Raw genomic sequence first — 23849 nt, forward strand, 5'->3', positions numbered from 1 at the left:
TTTAGAAGAATAAGCAGAGTCCTGTCTTTCAAACTGTCCCAGCTGTAATAAAGCCTTAGGCACTTCTAGTTAAGCTCAGCATTTTATATTTCCTGGATATGTAGAGTAGCTGCTTTAACTAATCCATTGCAAATTTGGTATAAATATGGGGGGATGGGTAGGGGACAGGGGGTAAGTTAGATGAAGAAATTGTTTTCTGCTATTTCTGTAACTGAAATGATTCAAACTAGCATTAAACGATTTCATTAAAAATTGGAATCTTGCCGAAATTTAGATCGTATTGTTGGTAGGATTTCATACAACAGATCTGAATGATAGTTTAACATACTGAATGGATGGGGTGTCTGGGTGACTCAGTGGGTTAAGTCTCTGCCTTCAGCTCATGATCTCAGGGTCCTGGGATTGAGCCCCACATCAGGCTCTCTGCTCAGCGGGGAGCCTGCCTTCCCCCCCACCCCGCCCCACCTGCCTCTCTGCCTACTTGTGATCTCTGTCAAATAAATAAACAAAATCTTTAAAAAACAAACAAACAAAAACATACTGAATGGACCAGAGACTCTAAAGGAAGCTAAATGATTTTTTTTCTTTTAATGGTACAAACTTCAGATGCTGATCTAGCCATGCAGGTTCATCAGCTATAATACGGGTACGACTGTGATCTGCGGAGTCGACAGTAGGGGAGGCTGTGCGTATCGGGGGATGGGGATGTATGGGAACGCTCTGTACTCTCCACTTAGTTTTTCTGTGAACCAACACTGCTCTAAAATAGAAAATTTATGAATTAAAAAAAGGTAAGAAGATAGACTTTGGAACAGCACAGGGTATCTTTATTATAGGAGAGCAAGAGGATCCTCAAGCTTCAAGAATGGGACCAGAATTACATAGTGCTCCATTGTATCCTCAAATGCCAGTATTAGTGATGTGAGGTGCTTGTGAATCATTATACTTGCTCCCTTCTAAAAGGCAGGCTTGGCCATGGGATTTGTTTTGGCCAATGAAATGGTAATTATAATGAGGCGTCTCACTACTAGAGACACTAAAAGCCCTGTGTGGATTCTGTTCTCATCTCTCTGCTCTCCTTACCAGTGATGTTCCAGATGGACCCGATTTTGCCAGTCTAGGAATCCACAGTGAAAGTAATTTGCAAGGGCAGAGCCCTCTACCAACCCACACTGGGCATGTAGAGAAAACAGGAAGTAAACGCTTCCCTTTGGAAGCCACTGAGATTTGGGGTTCTGCTGAACTGCTGCATAAGCTAATTTATCCTCAGACACAATTCTGTACATCGTTTAAGAGGCAGATTTACCTAAAGCCGCATCTATTTGTACCTCTATGGGTACCTGCTTTCTTCACCTGGATACATGCACACGCACACACCTGTATACGTGCATCTACAAATAAAGTTCAGATTTTCAAAATAAATATTGAAGAAATGGCTCAAGAACCATAAACTAGAAAAACAGCACCCTGATACCTGCACCCTCCTGCCCATCCTCTTTGACTCACTAATCAGCTTGGCTCGCTAAGCCCCTTCCCCAGACTTGAGCCCATCATCTGTTAGTTAAAGATCACTGGAATACCTCAGCTTTATAAAATGCTTTTCTTCCAAGAAGATCAAAGCAAATGAAAGCTTCTTTTACTGAGCTCTCCTTATTACTCCGGTGACACGGTACACGTCAGGTAAATTATTCACATTTAATCAACCAAGAAAATGAGGTAGTAGAAGGTGACAACACTAATGAAAGAGTACGCAGAGAGACAGTTCTGGAGCAACGTCCAACCCATCTTCCCTTTCACCGTGTTCTCTGCTGCCTCTGCACCCTCCTACGAGGGAGAAAGGATATGTGTTCATCATTTTAAAATAGGGTTGCAAAAACCTATGCTGCCCATTTTTAAATTAAGTGTGTCCTATGAAGGTTCACTGGTCCTTTCAGCCCATTTCATGACAAAAAGGATTTTACCTATAAAGTTTCACTTTGATAGCATCAGTGTAAATAACCTCCATTAATTAGAAACTCACAAAGCAACAGCTCAATGTCTCCAGTCACAAACCAAGGGAATTGAGTGTTTCTGTACGGCCAAACTCAAGTATCGGTTCCTCATACTATGTAGAACAGTAGCTTGCCAGGCTTCAGTCCCCTGGTACAGGGGACCCTACGGCACTTAGAACACACACTCTCCACACTTCGCCCACCACATCCCTATCCTTCACTAGCTTCCTGAGAGATGAGAAAAGACCATCTGTACCAAGGGTGGACCCAAAGGTCCAAATCATAGTTCTTTTGCTTCTGAAACTCTGGTAAGTGTATGATGATCTCTGTACACTCAAAAAAACACCATCACTTTCTAATGTCTTCTTCAGACTAGCAAGAAGCAAGACTTGACCAATACCTAAAGAATGAATACATAGAAAGGGATAGTGTAGTGACAGTGGAGAGATTTCAATAATGGGTCTGCCCATGAGAAAATGGGGGAGGGTCTGTAGATATTTAAGAATCTCAACATCAACAACAGTGGACCACAGAGCTACAAAATTGTAAGTGAAACTCATCCGGACAGCCAGCACAACAGCTTTTCTGATCATGAAAATAAATTGCTAGGCCAATCTGTTGTCTTAGTGAGAGAAACAGACATGCAGCAGATGTCTACACAAATGGCACCTGCCAGGTCTGAGGGATTTGTGGCACTCTGTAAAAGCCAGGGAGTTTAAAAACTGATCCAAGGTGACAGTTTCTCATTGTTCCAGGTGTCATGTTAGCCATTTTTCTGCTGTAACTGCATAATCCCCTCCAGAAAAGGAAAGATGCAGAACTTACAGAAGCTGCTCCCTTTACGCTCTCTGCCAGTGGTCCTAGTTTAGGCCACCTTGACTTTCCTCCCTGCTTGGAGAATGGAAGTCTTGCAATGTTTAATGATTCAATCCAGCTACAACTGAAGGATTTCAGTAATATATGAAGCTTGTGCAAAACTTGTATAGTTATTGGTCCTTGTACATGGGACAATGGTGTGGTCAATGGCACACTGTGATATTAAACGTGTAAGTAGGATTAAAGAAGCTCCAGTGTAACTGTCTGTGGGTTGGGTGCTCTTAGTTAAGAGTGACAGATTTCCAAGACCACGTGGTCCCCAGATGAGTCCCATACTGTGATTCAATTTTTAAACTCCAAAACAATTCTACTGTATCCGCTCATCTTAACCTGTCAAGGCTGACAGTGAGAATGCTTTCATTTAATAAAAGATATGACAGTCCTTTGTACATCAAAAGACATAATTCTGACGTGCAAATGGCCTGTGAAACAAGTTACAAAATAAAGATCGTATTTTTAGCTTGACCTTCCTAAAAGATGTGTTTCATCTCCACGAACTACTGGATTTGGTAAGATAGTATTTTTTAAAAGTAGCAACGAGTTGTATTCTAAATATACTCAATAATGACAAAACAAAATCAGTTTCTCAGAAGAGCCTTCCATTAATTTGTTTCATCCTTAACATGCGGTTATGGGATCATTAATGTTTCACGGTTAGACCCTGGTGTCAGACGATATAAAAGCAGAAAAAGCCTTCAAATAATCTACAAAGCAGAAACAGACTCTCAGTATTTGATAAAGAAATGCTCTGCAAAACAGGCAGGTGCCTTTGAGGATCAAGAGTTAAGATATGAAAAAATATATATACATATTTTGTATTTTTCTATATTATATATAATACATATAATATACAATATATTCTATATATTCCAAGACATATATACATATATGCAACATATATGTAACATATATACTATATATACTATATGCTCTATGATATATATAATATAGCACATCCATTATATATAATATTTATATTATATTCTATTCATAAATATATATTATATATTTAGAAATACACACATACACAGACACACACTAGCTTTTCCTAGCAATCCACTTTGCAAAGGCAGCTGTTGAGTTAGACCCAGACTGAGGACTTCTCTGACACCAGGCTACAGTGCCTTACGCAATAATGATCTTTGAGGCTTTTCTACGAGTGCTAACACTGTCCAATAGCTGACCTACCAGATCATGCCTTGGTTGAAGATCAGAGCGAGGACATTGCCGCTGATGTCAAATTCAGTGTAGGAAGGCTACAGGAGACACAGATATTCACTGGATTAGCATATCAACTGGTGAAAATTGAAAGCCAAGGGTTTCATCTTCCTGCCTACGTATGCCTGGGCTCTCAACTGCTTCCATGCAGCAACAATAGCAGAGTAACTGATATAATAAATATTTAGCAATAAATAAACAAATAAAGCACGCTTTCTAACATAGCAAACCTCATTTTTTAAAGCAGTCATTCAATGTTGTGAAAGTGTAGACTAGCGGGCTCTCCTTACATGGCTGGGGAAAGTGAAAGTTGAAGCAACCATTTGACTCTATAGATTAGAAACCATTTGAGTATATAGATTAAAAATCTTTTTTTTTTTTTAAATTTGACAGACAGAGATCACAAGTGGGCAGAGAGTCAGGCAGGGCGGGGGGTGGGGGGAAGCAGGCTCCCCACTGAACAGAGAGCCTAATGCGGGGCTCAATCCCAGGACCCTGAGATCAAGACCTGAGCCGAAGGCAGAGGCTTAACCCACTGACCCACCCAGCCACCTCTAAAAATCTCATTCTTTTAAACCCTGTAAGTCTACAGGGTTAGAATTTGTTTTAACAAATTGACCTTAAATGCTGACAAATTTTAGCAGAGATGAAACCCCCTAAATGTCCACTATTGGTTAAGTAAATATAGTGTATCTACACTGTAATCTATACTGCACCTAATTACAATCACTGTTTGAAGAGTATTTACACACACTGGGAAAACTAGAACTTAATGTTAAACAACAAATACATAAAGTTAGACAGTTATTATTTTTATCAATGGAATATGAAATTATGCATAAGGAAAAGACTTGAAAATGACCAACAATTAATAGGTGTTATAGGTAGGTGATGGATAATGACTTTTGTTTTCTTCCTTAAGTTTGCATATTTTAAAATATTTTTCCAAAAAATGTGAATTTCTTTTACAATAAAATAAATAGAGAGAAATACAGTACAAGTTTGAGAAGTTATTCAACTAGATAATACCCTCCCACTTAGGGCAGCAACATGAGCCTCTTTTGGGGGTCAGAGGGGCCCCCGGTAGGAACGGAGGTGGGCATCTGTCCCAGGGTGGTCTGTCCAAAGACATCCTGGTGACACATCAAGCTGCCTAGAAGGAAAGCTTCTATCAGTGGGAGTAATGCTACTTAGCAACCAAATGGAATTGGCTCCTGTTTAAATGGAGATAGAGAACAGTCCGTCAGGAAAACTGACTAACTTGTAGGTCACGAGAAAAAAGAAGAAACGTGAAAAATGAAGACAGAGCACAGCAAAACCATGAAAAGAGGGGCAGGTGCCTAATCCTGTTCCAGATCCTGAAATCCGCAGGTGTGGCTTCAGACCATACGGATCCTCAGAAACCCCCTCCCAACACACCCCCCGCGCAGCACATGCACACATGCTCACAGCTAGACAAACACAGCGAGATGACCTGAGCGTTGCTGCGCTCAAACCCAAGAAGTGCCCCCAAAAAAACAGGTGTAAGAAAATGGAATAGTTCTCTGGTTTGGAAACCTGATAAAACCTTTGCAGCTCTTGGATTCTTTGCCTCAAGAGTTCTTGAAGTCAGGCCCCAAAGTTGATCATTTTCCCAAAAGGCAGCGATACTTTGGGAAAGGATATGGGTCATGTGCCTTGTAAAAGATTCAGGGCGTTAAGCAGCAAGAATGCTTAAATAACAAGATAAATCGATGAGATGAGAGACTGCTTCTAATCTTCAGAAACGTTAATTTGGAGTCCCTCCGGCCACAGGAGGGCTTTGCTCCGGACCCCCTCTTCTTTTCCCCCGAAGCCTTGTGAGCTCACAGAACACATATGACAAACACTCGGTCGGGTGGCCTGTGCCATCTGTGGTCTTGGACTAGCTCTTTTCTGTGTCAGACCAAGAGTCAATCCTTCATCTTTGGCCTTTTAGGAATGGTACCATCATTTAACCCACCAGCCTATGTAAAATTTTAAAAATTCAACCTTTTAGAAGTGTATTTTCTTTACTTTCACAAACATATAAGCTTCTTAAGGCCATTTGAGATATTTTTATAGCTAAGTGATGAGGAAAACACCAAAGACACACTAGGAACCCTTGTTCTTATACTGTGTTTGCAGCAGGGGCAGCCGAAGGAATATAATAAATGATTTATAAATGAATGAATAAAATAAATGAAGAAATGCATAAAATTCATTTTCATGCACTATTCATAAAATAAATGATTTCATTTACTTGTTTGTCAGAGAGAGAGCACGCGTATGAGCAGAAGCAGGGGGAGTGGCAGGCAAAGGGAGAAGCAGGCTCCCCACAGCAAAGAGCCGGATGCGGGACTTGATCCCAGGACCCAGGATCATGACCTGCGCTGAAGGCAGACCCTCAACTGACTGAGCCACCCAGGTGCCCCGGGAATATAATTTTTGATGCACAACTGGACCAGATGCAGAACGTGGGTACAGGGCATCCCTGGTGTGCCACATGGGTTTGTGGTCCAGACACACGTCTGGCATTGACACCTCAATATTAGACTTTGCCTTGCCATGTCCCGGTTAGGTGAGCTAGGTCAGTTGCTTATCTTGTCAGGCCTCAGTTTCCTCACAGATAAACTGAGGAAATGAACAAGGTCAATGGTTATCACATTATGGTCCATGAGACAAATCTGGGCCACCAGCTGCTTTTGTAAATAAAGATTTATTAGAATACAGCTTTATTTATTTGTTTGTGTATTCTCTGTGTCTGGCACTAAAATGGGGAAGTTTAATGGTTGGCACAGAGACCACATGGCCTGCTGAATGCAAACTCCTTTTTCCCTATACTCTACCCACAGTACTTCTAACACAGACATGTGGGGTTTACCACCATTCCAAACAATGCCCCAGTTCTCTGTGGACCTAAGTAGATGCCCTACCATTTCACTCAGTTCTGATCCTGACTGTCCAGGACTCAGTCCCACAAGATTGCCCCACTTTAGATACCAATCACAAGTTCGGCGTGTCACCTACGCTGAGTGATGGACTATACAACAGAGAATTCTCTACCTCCATCTAGAAGTTTGATAATCTGCTAGAATGGCTCACAGAACTCCAGAAAAACAGTTGATTTACTAGGCTATTTATGGTTTTTTTTTTTTTTTAAAGTTGCAAGGTAGGATTAGACAGATGGAAGAGATGCACAGGGCAAGGTATGAGGAAAAGACCTTTTCCATGTTCTTTCTCAGCACACCACCCTCCAAGCACCTCAACATGTTCAGGGACTTGGCAGCTCTCCAAACCCTGTAGGTCAAGGAGCATTATAGAGACTTCATCAGTAAGTATGACCAACTATTAACTTGGTCTCTGGCCCCTCTCCCCTCCCTGGAGGATGGGGGAATAGGGCTGAAAGTTTCAAGCTTCTGATCACGGCGTGCCCTTTCTGGTGACCTTCCCCCATCCTGAAGCCATCCGGAAGCCACCTCATTAGAATTGCCTTATCAGAATAAGCAATGCCCCTATCACCCAGGAAAACCCAAGGAATGTTGGGGCTCTGTACCAGGAACCAGGGTCAAAGACCAAATATTGGAACGAAGGATGATCCTAGCACTTATATTGCTTAGGGAGTTATAATAAGGTTTAGGAGCTCTGGCCGGGAGCTGGAAATGGAGACCAAAATATATTCCTTATTGTATCGTAACATCACACCTGCAGATGTGAAACTGCTTACCATCCAGCCCTTTACATAGAAAGTCTTCTGACTTCTGAACTAGATCATTTCTAAGATCCTTTTCAAATCTAAAATCTCTAATTGACTGAAAAATTAGACCTAGTTATTAAAGAATTGCTTCTCTGTAAACATCTGGAAAATGCAATTGAATACTGTACGAGTTAAACTCAGAAAATCTCCCTCTAAAAATAAAACAGAAGTAGGCAAACACACACACGCACAGATACACACTATAAAATTCAATGTTCAGGGGCGCGTGGGTGGCTCAGTTCGTTAAGCGTCTGCCTTCAGCTCAGGTCATGATTCCAGTGTCTTGGGATTGAGCCCCGCATCAGGCTCCCTGCTCAGCAGAGGGCCTGTTTCTCTCTCTCCCTCTGCCTGCCGCTCTGCTTACTGGTGCTCTCGCTCTCTCTTTCTGTCAAATAAATAAATAAAATCTTTTTAAAAAGTTAAAAAAAAATTCAATGCTCATTCTTTTAGAGATGGGTTTAGTAAAATCATATGAGATTATATAATATTTTTGTTTCAAAAGCAATGCTTTAATAATGTAAGTGTAAATCATTTTGTAGTACGTTTGTTTGATTGCCTCTAAAACATAAAAAAGCTTAAAGGTAAGTGAGGCTTGGGAAAAAACAGGTTTTCTTGAAAACCGAGAAATGCAATGATTCAAATGGGATGCATATAGCAAAGTTACTAAGGGTCGTCACCCCTAATAATCTTTCTTGGCACCAGCAAAAAAGATCCCATTTGGATATAGGTTGAGGCCTGTAACAACTTTATGATAGTCAAGGGATTGAAAATTATCTTGTTTTACTTCTGGACTTTGGTTTGTAGTGGGTAAGAGTCAGTCAATCTACCCACAGGGAAGACAGAAAGTCGTTGCGGGACTGAAATGCCCAGGAAAACCCATCTGCTCTTGGCAAGTTTCGTTATTTGGGAAAGATCATTAACCTATGGATATTGTGACATTATCTGAGAGAGAATTCTGTCATTGCAACGTCCTTTCTGATGTACAAATCTCGCTTCCCACACCTGAAATGACTCTGGGTCAATGGTTCTCAAGTGGTCCCCAGACCAGAAGGAGCAACACCACCTGAGAACTTGTTAGAAAAGTAAATTCCCTGCGAGCTGCCCCAGCTGCTATGGAATCAGAAACTCTGTTTTCACACGCCTTCAGGGGATTCTGGTATCCCCTCTAATTTGAGAACCACTGACTAGGTCAAATCCTAGCCTCATCCACGAGGATGACTCTGGGACCCCAGGCTGCCTGCAGACAGACTCTGACAAATACTCAAGTGGAAACTCCAAATCCAGACTGTGCTGTCCCTTTCTTCAGGTTGTCAACCCTTCACAGGCTACTCAAGACTTCTCACTGACCCTTTAGCATGGCATCTTCCTGGAATGCTAAATAATATCTCATTCCCAGCTGGCGAACTACCATTTATTTCTAATGCTGTATCACAGCCCCTCCTGTAACGACATTCTATTGTAAGTGACCTGTCTAATCTAGGGAGTGATCTGAGTTCCAAATGCCATAGACTGGCTCATGAATTAGTCATGATTTGACAGAGTACTTGGAATTTCTAGGGTTAAGCATTATAGTGAAAATTCAACATGACGGGAATCTGGTTGATGGCTTTGAAGTCACTTAGACATGAGTTTGAGTCTTAGCTCCATCACTGACATAAAATAAACATTACATTAAAATATCATATCATATCATATCATATCTACTCTTGTGATCTGTCAAGTCATATGCCTCTTATTTATGGATAATTTTGAGCCCCTTCATTAGAGCACAGGGAAATCTCTTATATTTTCCATATATATAAATTTCAAAAGGACCACCTTTAAAATGTAACTTTAAACAAGATGTTGACATTTTGGGGCACCTGGGTGGCTCAGTGGGTTAAAGCCTCTGCCTTCGGCTCAGGTCATGATCCCAGGGTTCTGGGATCAAGCCCCATATCGGGCTCTCTGCTCGGCGGGGAACCTGCCTCTCCCCTTCTCTCTGCCTGCCTCTCTGCCTATTTGTGATCTCTCTCTGTCAAATAAATAAATAAAATCTTAAAAAAAAAAAGATGCTGACATTTTAATTTGGTTGAACATAGTCTAATTCCATGCTATGTATTCAATTCCATTTCTTCCTTGATCCCTGTTACCTATTTTATTGGTAAAGAGCAAAGATAGTGTCAACACAAAGTAGGCTGTAAGTAAGGGCATGTTGAGCTACTGCAGGAAACTCAGAGTTTATGAGATACTTTAGGGCAGTTATGCTGTATCTGGGTGGTTAAAATCTCTCCTGGAAGAAGCCATTCCACTCCCGATGAGTCAGTGAACACTTCAGAAACACTGCGAACTGTCTACTATGCTTGGAGAAGCCTTAGGAAAAGATTAACTTACATTACTGGTCCAACACATGCTGCTGGCCAGTAATTTCCCCACCTCAGTCCCTCTTTATATGTTTGTTGTGATAATACCTTAGCCATAAATTTCTAGCTGGAAAAAACCTACAGGGTCACTTCTAATGTAATGTACTTTGATACAACCAGTATATAATGCAGCATATTTAACGTAATGGCTATGTCCAGAAGAACACGTCATTGCCCTTGTTTATCCTCTGGTGACACGAACAGAGGCAACTCACTTCAATTCATGAGTCCTTTATTTTTCAGATGTGAAATAAAGTGTGCCTGATTGATTATGTCAAAATTCCACTCAACGTTAACATTCCACGGATCGCTAAATCTGATGCTGGAGTCTGCAGAGTTTAGTTTTTATGGAAGTTGTTCTAAGAAAAGTGAATGGATTTTTTAAAAAGGTATATTCTCTAGGAATGGGCAATTCAACTTAAGAGAAATTTCTCATAAGGTTATAAAGATTATTATCTGTGCATGTCACTATGGTTTATCTGTGAAGATATTTAACTACATGGTTATAAATAAATGTAACCGCAATATTTACTATAATAATTAAAAATTAGATAAAGTTTTACTGACAGCCAATAAAAAATTAATTATAATTTGTTCATTTACAGAATATCACAGTCATTTAAAACAGTCATAAAAGAACAGTTAATGAGGTGCCTGGGTGACTCTGTTGGTTAAGGGTCTGCCTTTGGTTCAGGTCATGATCTCAGGGTCCTCGAATCGAGCCCCAAGTCAGGCTCCCTGGTCGGTGGGGAATCTGCTTCTCCCTCTTCCTCTGTCCCTTCCCCTACTCCTGCTCTTTCTCTGTCAAATAAGTAAAATCTTAAAAAAATAAAATAAATTATTTTTAAAAAATAGTTAACCTAGGGAAATGGTCACAGGTTAAAAAAAAAAACAGGTAACCAGTGATTAAATATATACTTTTTAATAATTTTATAAAAATGTGTATTTATAAAAATCTATCATACTTGTTTATTTACATATAAACAGTAATACTATCCGATTCAAATAATCCAAGTAAGTAATCCCATAAATGGTGGGATTACCTGTGATTTTTATTTTCATATTTAACTTACACTGGATTTTCTGGATTTCTTATGATGAACTGGTACTATCTGGGGAACTCGGAAAAAAAATCTTTTCATAGTGGAAATGGACACATTTTTCTCTATGACCTAAAAGGCATCTCCAAAGTATCTCTGCCCATCTCAGGTTCTCCTTTACTCTATGATAGGTACTTTCTGGACTCATATTTTCAATTAGGATATCTCGGAGAATATCAGAGACACATTCTCATTGCCTCTTCTCCTCTGTAACAGCCCCAGCTGAGAATTCTGCATCTCCCCTGCCCATACTTGGCCCATACCTGCAGGGCCCTGTCTTACATTGGTTCCTCCACCGAGAACCCTTGCTTCCACTGGGTCTTTGAAATTCTGATCCTTTCCCAGCTGGCTCGAGTGCCTCTTGGCATTTCTGATATCTCTCTTTCTTTCTCTCTCCCCCTACTTTCTTCCCATCTCTCGCCCTCCCTCCACCCACAAAGTCACGTCGCCATTGGTTTCTCCTAGAGCACTTACACTTTCTGCTCTGTATTGATCAGGAGACAGCGTGCAGGATTAAAGGTCAGTAAAGCCTGTGAGAACTAGTGGATGGATATTCCAGCTGTACTGGGCAGGGGTTTCTCACTCCAGCCCATTTCTCCCCAGTGGGAATTGGATCGAATGTTGCCAGCCCTTCCGATATGTCAAGAAAAGCAAGAAATCCCTATCTTTTTTATACATAAAACCTCTAGTTTTAAAATATGAGCTCAGAGGCAAGGCCAAGTTTGCAACCTTTCCTTAGGCTGACATCTTTTACATCTCTGCACCCCCTTATCACCTGGCCCAGAGCTGTGCTCCTTCTGATTCGCACTTGGGGACTCAGCTGTGCCCGTTCTCTACAGGATGAGTCAATGATGACGGGATCCGCGTCCAAGGTCCCCCGTCCACCTTTTACTGTTTCTAAATTGTTTAGATGCTGGGCTGCTCTCTGCACAGCCTTCCAGAGGTAACATGGAAGAAAATTCTCTGTGACCTAAAACGGGAAGTTGTCTTTTTTTTCCCCCTGTACTTTGTACTAACCCAAGAGCACTGTCAGCACTCAATAAATAATAAATGACAGTCATTTAATTACAGCTTTTATGCATCCAGGTCATGTTTTATTGACTTGGTATTTGAAGCAAAATTTTCTAGCACTTAGGAAGAGAGCAGTAAGGGATAAAAGGCAAGCGTAAGCCAGGCAAGGGCCTCAGAAAGAAATGGCAATTTTTATGTCTGCCTCGGAAGAGCTGAATCAGACAAGGAAAATAGAAATGAAACCCGGCCAGCTGAATACCTCATAGCGGGGAAGGGGAAACCATAGCATTACCTCACTGGCGCTCACCAAAGAGCATTATCTAACCACTTTGGGCACGTCCCACAGGCCCTTTCAGGGAGGATGTCAGAGATGACCTAATCAAAGGTAGGATCTCAAAGTCAGATGGCCAGCCTGCGGATCACGCCTGGTGTCTTGAAAAAACAGTCCTGAGCATAGGACTTGTCTGGAGACTAAGAGGGTATGGGGTTGGGGAGAGGTTGGCACAGGGCTGGGGCGAGATCGGCACTAAAGGATAGCCCTTCCTTAGCGAGGAGAGAAACATCATTGGCTTGACATTAGTGAACCAGGATGGACTCCACGGACACATCCCTGGAAGCAGGCAGAATTCTGCCAACAGATGGCGTTGCCTGAATAGCACTAGAATGTAGAGGCTTACAGAAGCAGACAGTCAACATATGATGCCCACCGAGTGACAAGCACTGTCCTAGGCATAGAGGTCAAGGCTTCTGTTTTCATAGGGCTTTCACTCTAACAGAGGGAGACGGATTATAAGTAGGCTTTTGAAAGGAAATGTCAGAGTTACACATCGTATGAAGAAAATCAAGCAGGACGTTGAAGTAGAGTCTGGTAGGCTACATTAGATGGGAAGGTTGGAGAAGAGCTCAAAGATGGTGACATATTACTGGAGACCTTAATGACGAGAAGGCATCAGCCAAGCCCAATTGTAGGAACCTGCAACCCTATAGGGGAAAACAGCTAGAGACAATGCAAGGGTCATCTTGTGTTTGAGCATAAGAAAGAATTCCAACATTTAGGGACTTTACAAAACAAGAACAACACTAGTAGAAGAGCTCAGAAAGAAAGAAAGAGGAAACAAACAAACAAACAAACAGATCCTGTAAGACATCAAAGGCCTTAAAAAGAGATTTGGGATTCATTCTAAGTACTTATTAGCCACTGGAGGATTTTGAGCACATGATTATAGTCAACACTTCAGGTCATAGTTCCCAAGATGACTGTTAAGAGTTGCAAAAGAGGGACCATGGTCCCCTGGCAATGTGGGAAACTGCAGAGTGATGTGTGCTCTGTTGCCTCCCTGAACTTTATGGGGGTCGCAGGTTGGGAGGGGGGCTTGCACGCCGAGGGTGAACTGGGCATGGAGTCAACATCAGTGGGGTTCAGAGAAACCTGGGTTCTTACTGTGGTGCTGGAAGGACGTCAACTTGCCAGAATTCAGGTCCACCACTTGCCAGACACCTATCAGCACCCTGGGACCACCTCAGAACCTGGACAGCTCCCTACTTGTGTCTCTGCTGAGCTCTTACTGGCCTGGGAGCTTTATGCTACAAGCACCATATTTACTGGATCCATTTATCACCCACTGCACTGCACAGTAACTGTCTAGGAGCCTGTTCAGTAGAATTCAAAGTTGATATTACCCATTTTGCCTGGCTTCTAGAAATGTCAGCGAGCTCCATGGGGAGGGTGCTGGCTATGGGTCCCAGACTGAGTTCACCATGTTCTTGGATAGGTTGACATTCACTGCTTTAGCCATCCGTGCTCACTTTACTAGAATATCATAAACCATGATGCTCCCGTCTGACGCCCTTCTGAATTAAAACTATACCCACAGGTCTTCACTTCCTAACATCTACCACATGGTCCCACCTCCTAAATTCTTCTTCTGGCATAGCGTGTGCAAATGATAGACCACAAAGGAATAATCGGACAAGAGAAAAATGAACATGATACTTACATATCCATATTCCAAATCCCAGCACCAGCAATAATTGCAAAACCTCACAAAACATGCCCGGAGAAAGTCCCCAATGAGGATCGTGACGTAAGTGGTCAGAACATCAGAAACGGTCAGCCGCACAAATTCCTGTCGAGATATTATCCAGATTAAAAAAGGGTATCTCTCCATTCAAACGGCCCTAGTGTTGGCCTCAAGTTTGTTATGCTTCTGCATAGTATTAGCTTAGAAACTGCCATTAATAGTAAAACAATAGTGAGGCATAGCTAGCAAGTGACCAATGTTTCACCCTTATTTTATTAGTCTAAAAGTAATTACCCCACTTAAGGGATGCCTGGATGGATTGTGGGTTAAGCCTCTGCCTCTGGCTCAGGTCATGATCTCAGGGTCCTGGGACCAAGCCCCACATTGGGCTTTCTGCTCAGCAGGAAGCCTGCTTCCCCCCCACCGCCCCGCTCTCTCTGCCTGCCTCTCTGCCTACTTGTGCGCTCTCTCTCTGTCAAATAAATAAAAATAAATAAATAAAAAATAAAAGTAATTACCCCACTTCCAAAACCACTGTATCAAAAGTCTTCCACTGAGAAACATTTATAAGCATAGCATGAGAAATAAAACCAGGAATATACTGACCACACGTAAGTTTATAACTTCGATCTGGCAGACAGCAATGTTTATGCAGTTAAAAGATGACCTTTGAAAAGTACTGGCAGCATCTGTGATACAGGATTAGTGTTTCTAACATGTTAAAAATGTTTATAAACCAGCCTGACAATAGATGGGCAATGCAATAAGGAAAGAAGTTTGCAAGTGGCAAATAAGAAATTTACAGAAGGAAATATGCAGTCAATTAAATGTTGAAAAACACTGAAACCCCCCACACAAAAATGCAAATTAAAACAATGAGTTGTTGACCCCCAGAAAGATGAATCTTTAAAAATCCAGTCCTCTCCTTATTGGTGAGTATGGTGAACGTCGACCCCTGACAACATTTGGGGGGAAAGTTTGTGGAAATCCATCACATTTCAAAGGAGGTAGAATATGAAGGAAATCCACTTGTAGAAAGATGTCCCACAGCAATCTTCACACAAGTGCACAGATCTAAACATGTCATTATGAAAGTAGGGTTTTTTCCAGATAAAAATTGGAAACAATTCAAATATGCTTAGAAGATTTATGAAATAGAAGGGCATGTCCACACAATGGACTATTGTGAGATCTTGAAAGAAAAAGAGTGTACTTGTGGTTAGAGATGCACAACTGTGTGAACATACACTAGAAACCAGTGAATAGTATAATTTTAAATGGGTGGAACGTGTGGTATAGGAGTACCTCAGTAAACTTTAAAAAGTTCTAGAACACTATGCTCTGATAAGAAATGGATCTTTAAAAATTTACAAAATAGGGTATGTAGTATGAACTCATTCGTTAACAAAAATTCCTATGTATATATGCATGTATGTATACATATAGGCATAGAAAGTTCTGGAAAATTAGAAACTGGTTACCTCAATGGTGTGGACTTAAATTTATGCGCAAAAGGGTGTGTGCTGTGGGTTAGAGGGAAAGTTCACTATGGAACCCCTACATGGAACCCCTACAACAATCAGTGATAAACATAAAAATAGACACATAATTATAAATGTTCATTATGATCGTTCTCCTCTGCTCTTCCTTTTCTTTTCCTTCTCAATAAGTTATGTCCCAAGACTGAAGATACTGAACATCTAGTAATACATATTTTGCCAGAAATACTAATGTTCTTCTATAATTTCTAAAGTCTTTTGGTTTCTACTTCCAGCTACCTACATAATCTCCCCTCTAAAATAACTAGTGAGAAAGAATTTTCTCATGGGGCAAAGGGCCATTTGACTAGCTATCACTAGATTAGTTTCCAGCCTCATACTTCGGAGCAATGCTTCCTGAACGCCAGATCGTCTACCACTTCCATGATTCTTAATATGTCCAAGTACCATATGAAATATAATGTATCTCAGATTTCTTTTAACTTTAACATACTTTATTCTTTAAAAAAAATTGCTGCTGCATTATAAATATAACCTGCTATAAATAGCAGTTAACTAAAACATACATATAACCCAAACAAAGATTATTATAGTAAAACCTTAAAAATATAAATTTAAAAACTTAGCATTAGTTTTCACCAACCACAGTGCCTGTGGCGAGGGCTTGTAGGCTGGCAGTATATTTCGGGAAGTGGTGTCAAAGAAGGGAAGTGTTTCATTCAGGGAAGAATGAAACAGAGGGAAGGAAAGCTTTTGCCTGAGAGCAAGCTAAAAGCTGCCACTACTGGGGCAGCTACTGACCCACCTGGAAGCCTAGAAGCTATATAGAATAAGCCTCAGAATTGTCCATGCCAGTGACAGAAGGAGGACATACCGATCACCAGCAACCACTCCCATTAGTCAAGGGTGTCCCCATGTGGTGTTAACACCTCACTTGATGACAGCAGAGGAACTCGGAAGGTAGAGAGAATAAGCATACAGCTGTTGAGATGCTGTCAGGGTAACAGCTGTGTGCAAAACAGCTGGAGTAAAAGGTGGGCCAAGAGAGTGCGAGGTTTCTGCATAATCTGGAAGTTTCTGTATAACCCGGCTCCTGTCTAGCTCCCCATATTCTTCTGGTATTGCTCATCCTTCTATTTCATTTCAACTCCCTGGCTTTCATTCAGACCCTCAATCTCCATACTTACTCAGGCCACAGGGCCTTTGCATGGGTCTTCACACCACTCAATCATTGTTACTTCACCTCTTGGCTCGGTTTATACCAAAGAGCACACACCACTAAAGCATCACTGATTCAGGAAGGTTTCACTCACCTCGCTGACAAGGGTGAGTCTCCCTATAAAAAAAATACTCAGATTCCATGCATTTCATTCTTATAGTGGTTGGTTAGCATTGTAAATTTGTAAATTTTGCATGATGACTTAATTAATGACTTTGTTCACCCCCAAGAAATTGTAGTTTTCACAAGAGCAAGAAACTAGCCCACCTTGGGGCCCACTGGACCTCTAGCAGCCAACAAGATGCCTGCCACTCAGCTTATACTCAATAAATACGGAACGAACGGTTGAATGATAGTAAATTCCTGCCGGTATTTCAGGCCATAACTTTTTTTCTTCCAGTTCTTATTCTTTTTTTCATTCCCAACTTGAGTTCAGATTCTGATAACTAGTATCAATAGGGGTAGGCAATGAGGAATATTTTTTGGCTTCCATCACCATGTCAGAAGGCCTTCCTCAGATAAGAGAAAATTTCACAGTGGTTATAAAGTCGCCCAAGTCTTCCTAAACATCCTCATCCCAGTGTTTAAAATCCTATTTTTTCCTAAGCAGTGGTCTGTCATATAAAATACCGGAAGAGGATTGAAACATTATATGGAAATGTAAGACTTATTCACAAACCACAGGAAGACCACAATGCTTCCTAAGAGAATCCCCCAAACAGTGGCCCAGCCCAACTGAAGAGCACCAGTCCAAGGACCCAGCATGCTAGTCAGGAGGGGAGCACAGGTTCCCTAGGCCCCCTGCTGAGCACGGCGCCCCACACCTCGCAGCTTTCCACGCAGGACAGTTAGTCATAATGCCTGCGCAGCTTTGATCAGCAAACTAGGAGTCATTAGCAGGTAACAGGAAAGGGGCAACACCAAGGACCACAGACTCTAGACATCCCAAGGCAGGAGTTTAGAGAGTATGTGTTCATGCTCATTATGTTTCTAGGGACAATTAGCACTGTAGACAAGGATGTATAAACTCTCATCAGACCGTGTGGGTTAAATCTGGGCTCCTGTCATTCACTTCCTTTAAGAGCTTGCGCATATTATTATAGCTTTTTAGGTCATGGCCTCCTCATCTATAAGATAGAGATAGAAATATAACTTATCTCAAAGGGTAATTTAGAAATTCAAAGAAACAGCACTGGGCACATTATGGGCATTCAATAAATGTTAGCCACTGCTGTTTGTTCAGTTGTTGGCGGCTTTCTCCTTCCCCAAAATGCAGACCTCAGTATATAGCTTTAAATAGCAATCTCCCATGGGTGTTTGCTACCTATCAAATGCCACTGCAGATGGACCTAAGTGGTTACAACTTGAGATTCCTTGGAGGGATAACGGAGCCACCAAATTATCTTATATTCAGACTCAAAGATAGGTTTGAGTCCTGTATCATCCTTGAGGAAACAAAGCAGAGGGCATCCGTGGAGGAGAAGAGGAAAATTCTGGAATGTTTTTATAGAACAATGAGTGTTTGGGGTGTATCCCCAACCTGACATGCACAGCAGATACCTTTACTGTTTCTTCTGGAGTCACCTTTTTTTAAAAAAAAGTTTTTATTTATTTATTTTATTTTAGAAAGAGAGAGAGAGAGCGCGAGCAGGGGGAGGGGCCAAAGAGAGAGAGAGAGAGAGAGAGAATCTCAATCATGCAGCGCCATCGTGGGTACAGAGCCTGACTCAGGGCTTGACCTCACCAGCCTGAGACCACGACCAGAGCTAAAATCAAGAGTCAGACCCTTAACCAACAGTGCCACCCAGGTGCCCCTGGGGTCTCTTTTTAATGGTTGAACAAAATGTTTCTATTGATCTCTTAAAGACCAAACTCTCCAGCCCTCAGGGTTTTTATGTCCCCTGGTTCTCTAATCCCCAGAGACTCTACCTCCCTCGTCAACATTCTGTTCAGAACACAACCTCTGGTCCAGCCCCTGCAGACTTTCCCACAAGCACTGTATGCCCCTTAGGGAAAGGAAGGTGAAAGAGAAGGGGGCAGTAAGGTGAGAGGATGAAGCAAGGAAAAGCACCAAAGATGGGATTTTTTTTTTTTTTAAAGGACAAAACAAGCAGCCAAGTCCCAAGAAGAATTAAATAAAGTGACTTTCCTTTTAAAGTCAATATGTGTGGGGCCAACCCAGAAACTTCTGCATAATCGGAGGCGTAAGTATCCTCCTCGATTGCACTGGCATTCCTATCTACTTGATTACTTTCTCTTCCCCAGAAGACAACAGCCTCCGTCTTCCTGACAGTCCATTCTAGTAAGACTGTTAAAGGGGAGCTTGCATACCTGTCAGTACTCATTCTAGGACATAAAGAAGAGAACATCTCAAAGTTTTGAGTTTGTGAAAAAAGCTTTTCCCCTCTGATTTTTCATGTCTTTCCACTTTAGCTGAGGAGTCACAGAGCGGCCTAGATGTGCTAAGACTTATATGAAGCACCGTGACCAGATGTGCTGACTTATATGAAGCGCCTTCAAGGAAGGACCCTTGAGGGGCCCTGGGTGGCACAGTGGGTTAAAGCCTCTGCCTTCGGCTCAGGTCATGATCCCAGGAGCCCCACATCAGGCTCTCTGCTCAGGGGGGAGCCTGCTTCCTCCTCTCTCTCTGCCTGCCTCTCTGCCTACTTGTGATCTCTGTCTGTCAAATCAATAAATAAAACCTTTAAAAAAAAAAAAAAAAAGGAAGGATGCTTGAAATTCAGAAACCTATGTACTTCTGTGCATTCCCTTCTTGTTGCTGCTGTCACAATCTACCACACGCTTTGGGGCTTAAGACAACACAAATTTATTCTCTTACAGTTCTGGTGGTCAGAAGTCTAAAATCAAGGTGAAGGCATCAGGGAGGAAGCTGGATCCGCACCTTAAGGTCCAGCTTCTGGAGGCTGCCGGCACTCCTGGGCTCACAGACCCTCTTTGTCCATCTATAAAGCGCATCTCTCCAACCTGGTTCCACTGTCATGTCTGGTTTTTCTGACTTTGACTCTTCTGTCCCTACTTGTGATTTCACTAGGTCCATCCACATAATCCAGGATAACTTTCCTTCACTCAGTCCCATTGGCAAAGCCCATGTTACCATGAAATGTAACATCGTCAGACGCTTTCCAGGGACTGGGACATGGACATCTTTGAAGGGCCATTACCCCACCTACCATACCTGTCTCCTAAGTAAAGGCAGCCTACATTTCATTTCATTTCATTTATAATTTCAGATATAATACACTTTATAAACATGTATGAATGTGCATGTCTGAAAATGGAGTATTTAACAATATGTAACTGGAAAGGGAAATGTTTATCTGGACCCTGAAAGCATAAAAATAAAGTAAAATAAAATCCTTAGTCATAGCACACTGTTTGGACGTGTGTGTAGCATCACATACATTGTTCTGATTTTTTTCCCCACAATTAAAATCACAGTTGATTGGCTTAAGTCTGAGGAGCATCTAATAAGAACATGAGGGCATCTAATGATATCCACATTTGTTTAAATTGTATCCATTTTATAAGACTAACACTAACTTTCAACTTTTCCTTTTAGATTACAAAAAAGAAGTACACAGCAAAAAATTATTCAAATAATTCCACAAGACCACATTACTGGGACTGGACTGTTGTCCCTCGGGCAGGTAGACGCACGATGACATATTTAAAAGTATCTGGTCCTCGTTGAGGATCCCAAGTCCAAAACCAGTTTACAAAATGCACAGTTGCAACGTCAATTCCAATGAGATTGAATTAAAGACTTTTCAAAATAACAACTGGATCTGTATAGAAATAAGAGATGTGGAATAGTTTATTGTTGGTTTCTTAATTTGGTTTCCCTTATTGGTCAGAAAGCCATATGAAACATTCTCTCCTTTCTCTGGTCAAATACCAGCAGTTTTGGACTGGGGACAAACTCACCTAAAATAGTTATTTCCTTTAACACTTAAGGGACAATTATTTGACAAAAATGGACATTGCTGAAATTAGTATTCATGTGTGCTCCCTAAGGAACATTCTTTTAGTGGGAAACTGGAAATAATAGGTAAGAGTTCCACTTAAATATTTGCAGGAGCCTGCATCTAAATCTAGGTGATAACACAAATAGAAGATGAACCTCTCCTCACACCATTTAAAAATATCCTTTCTTTAAACACAGCTTTAAAAAGGTGTAAAAGTAGTACTTCCCTCAATGGCTGGAGTGAGGCCTGCATGCGAGACTATACATGAAATTCATAGCCAGCACCATAGTAAGCCCTCAATACATCTTTGGTATTTTTTTTTTTTATGAAGCAACAAAAAAAATAGGCCACCTTTATGAAAGACATAATTGATTCTGCTCTTTCTTCATCCATTTATTGTCATCCACTTCTGTTGGTGACATTACCTGCCCTACCATTGTTTCCCAGCAGGGTCCTCGAGGTACATCTGCAGGGTGCACAAAAAAAGGTGGCCCAGTGCTATTTCCGGTGAGGGAGGCATTGTAGGCCTTGATCATGTTGGCTTCCCAGAGGGTAATATTGGCCTTTACCAGCTTCTCCTCTTCAATCTAGGATGCAAAGGGATGGAGGCAATGATGGAAACAGCACAGGTTTCAAAGGCATTTCTAGCAATCTGGAGACAGGGAATGTAACAACACAGGGATGCCGAAGGCAATCCAGATACGAGACTCACCTTGTTGTTAATCTCATCCATCAAGGCCAGAATAAATACATACAGGTTGCCTAAAAGTAGAGCAAAAATGCGTCCCAGTAGCCATTTCAGAGCGATGAGGGGATGGTAGTCTTCCAATTCAGCAAATAAGTCAAACAGTGTTGGGCAGAACATCCCCAGGAGGGACATGACCATGTTCATCTACAGGGAGACACAAGGAATTAACTAAGTTAATGGTATTTTAAAAATAATTGCTTTCTTCTGGGATTTTGCAAGATTTCAGCTACATTTCCTACATCTTTTATAAGACTAAAGAAGATTATCTCATGCACTTTTAAAATTTGATCTCAATAAAACAATAAAGAAAATATTCAAGTCCCATTCTCAAGGCATGCTTGAGCATGAGCCTGTATATGTGCCAGTAATAACAGTCTGTTTCCTAGTAAAATGAGGGAAGTAATTTATATCACCCTATGTCCAATGAACACATGATTCTACATGGGAACTGATTCTGATATGGTGATTCACTTTTTTTCTTTTTTTAAAAGATTTTTATTTATTTATTTGACAGAGAGATCACAAGTAGGCAGAGAGGCAGGCAGAGAGAGAGGAGGAAGCAGGCTCCCTGCTGAGCTGAGAGCCCAATGCCAGACTCCATTCCAGGACCCTGATGCCATGACCTGAACCGAAGGCCGAGGCTTAACCCACTGAGCACCCAGGCGTCCCACGGTCATACACTTTGCAACAAGAGTTCCAATGGAAAGCGAAAATGATCTTCTTGGGGAATGAGGTCCAAACTGGAAATACTTGTTTGACAGTTATCAGCATATGAGCTAGTTCAATCAGTTGGAATAAATGAGCTCCCTGAAATGGGCTCAGGACTAAGTACTGAATTCTGGGGAATACACCCTACTAGGGGCAAAAAAAAAAGGAATGGGTTTATCAAGGAAAACAGGACATTCAGAGAAACAAAAGGAGAACACAAATCATGATGTTATCAAAGCTGAAGTAGGAAATTTCCAGGAGTGAAGAAATGGTTTAGAATGGCAGTGTGGGGGAGGGGGAGAGAATATGAAAAGTAGCAAATGTATGGTCCATATCTCCTTCATAAATAAAATATTAGGCTATATTAAATTGGGGGAAAGAATCCAGTGCATGTACTACTTTTGTGATGGGGAAAAAGCCTCCCTGAATGAAAAAAGACTTTGGGGAGCCCTGGCCAGGGCCTTTCCTAAACACCTGGTTCAAACTGTCACCACTAAACATTTCCTATTGCCATTTCTTGATTCTGTGTCTTGAATGATTGTAACTACCAGATTGTATTGAGAAAATACTGTCAGTATGGTTTTTCCCATTTTTATTAAGAACATTACATGCGCATGACCAAGAGAAGATAAAAATCAGCATGACGTAATAGAAAATCAGCACGTATAATTTCAGCTTAAGGTAAAAACTTGGCAGATCCTATGCAATCTTTTATAAGGTTAATTTAAATTCTGTTTCATCAAATGTATAAAGTTATTCATGAATTCCCATTACTACCTTTGTTGGCCCTTAGGACTCAGGGTCCCCTTAAATAGGTGTTAAACAGACTCTTATGTAGAATGATCCTTCTACCTAATGAAAAGAAACTACGTACATTTTACTATGATTCATTTATACAAAACTATGATCAATATGAACCATGGGTCAAAGTAATAGAAGTTATCACAACTATAAGAAACTCTGACGACAAACTTGATAAATGCTTTGAGGTTCTCCTCTGCTTTAAATAAATAAAATACCTCTACCTAATGACATTTTATAGGTTTCCATGAAATGTCTGTGCTGTTACAGACTCCCATTTCCAGGATTATCATTTCTGAAATACACAGAAAGTTTTCATTTGGAGCCTTTTGTTGTAAATAGGCTATACTTTGTCCAAGATATTTCTAGAAAATTCTAAGCTTATAAGGACTTTCTGAATCTTTCTGGTCTACAAGGCTCAGCAGAAGTTTCAGTGTGGGCACTCTACACTTCCCACAGCCTTAATCTATACATACTTTGAAAATGCTCAAGTTTAAAAAGATGCCACATTGTAT

The 23849-nt window shown here is 41.2% G+C and overlaps 1 protein-coding gene across 6 annotated transcripts in view; it reads right to left on the reverse strand.

Moving 5' to 3' along the window:
- TMC1 (transmembrane channel like 1) overlaps window positions 1–23849 on the reverse strand; it is a 385033-nt gene that overhangs the window by 14011 nt on the left and 347173 nt on the right. For all 6 annotated transcript variants that reach the window (XM_044265894.1, XM_044265893.1, XM_044265895.1 and 3 more), the window contains 4 exons: window positions 21790–21969; window positions 21503–21664; window positions 14350–14478; window positions 4056–4123 (listed from right to left, as the gene is read on the reverse strand). In XM_044265894.1, coding sequence (XP_044121829.1) covers window positions 4056–4123; window positions 14350–14478; window positions 21503–21664; window positions 21790–21969 — 539 coding nt within the window. The remainder of the gene's footprint in view (window positions 1–4055; window positions 4124–14349; window positions 14479–21502; window positions 21665–21789; window positions 21970–23849) is intronic.

This window comes from Neovison vison, chromosome 9 (genome assembly GCF_020171115.1).
Source record: "Neovison vison isolate M4711 chromosome 9, ASM_NN_V1, whole genome shotgun sequence".
In the NCBI taxonomy this organism is placed as follows: domain Eukaryota; kingdom Metazoa; phylum Chordata; class Mammalia; order Carnivora; family Mustelidae; genus Neogale; species Neogale vison.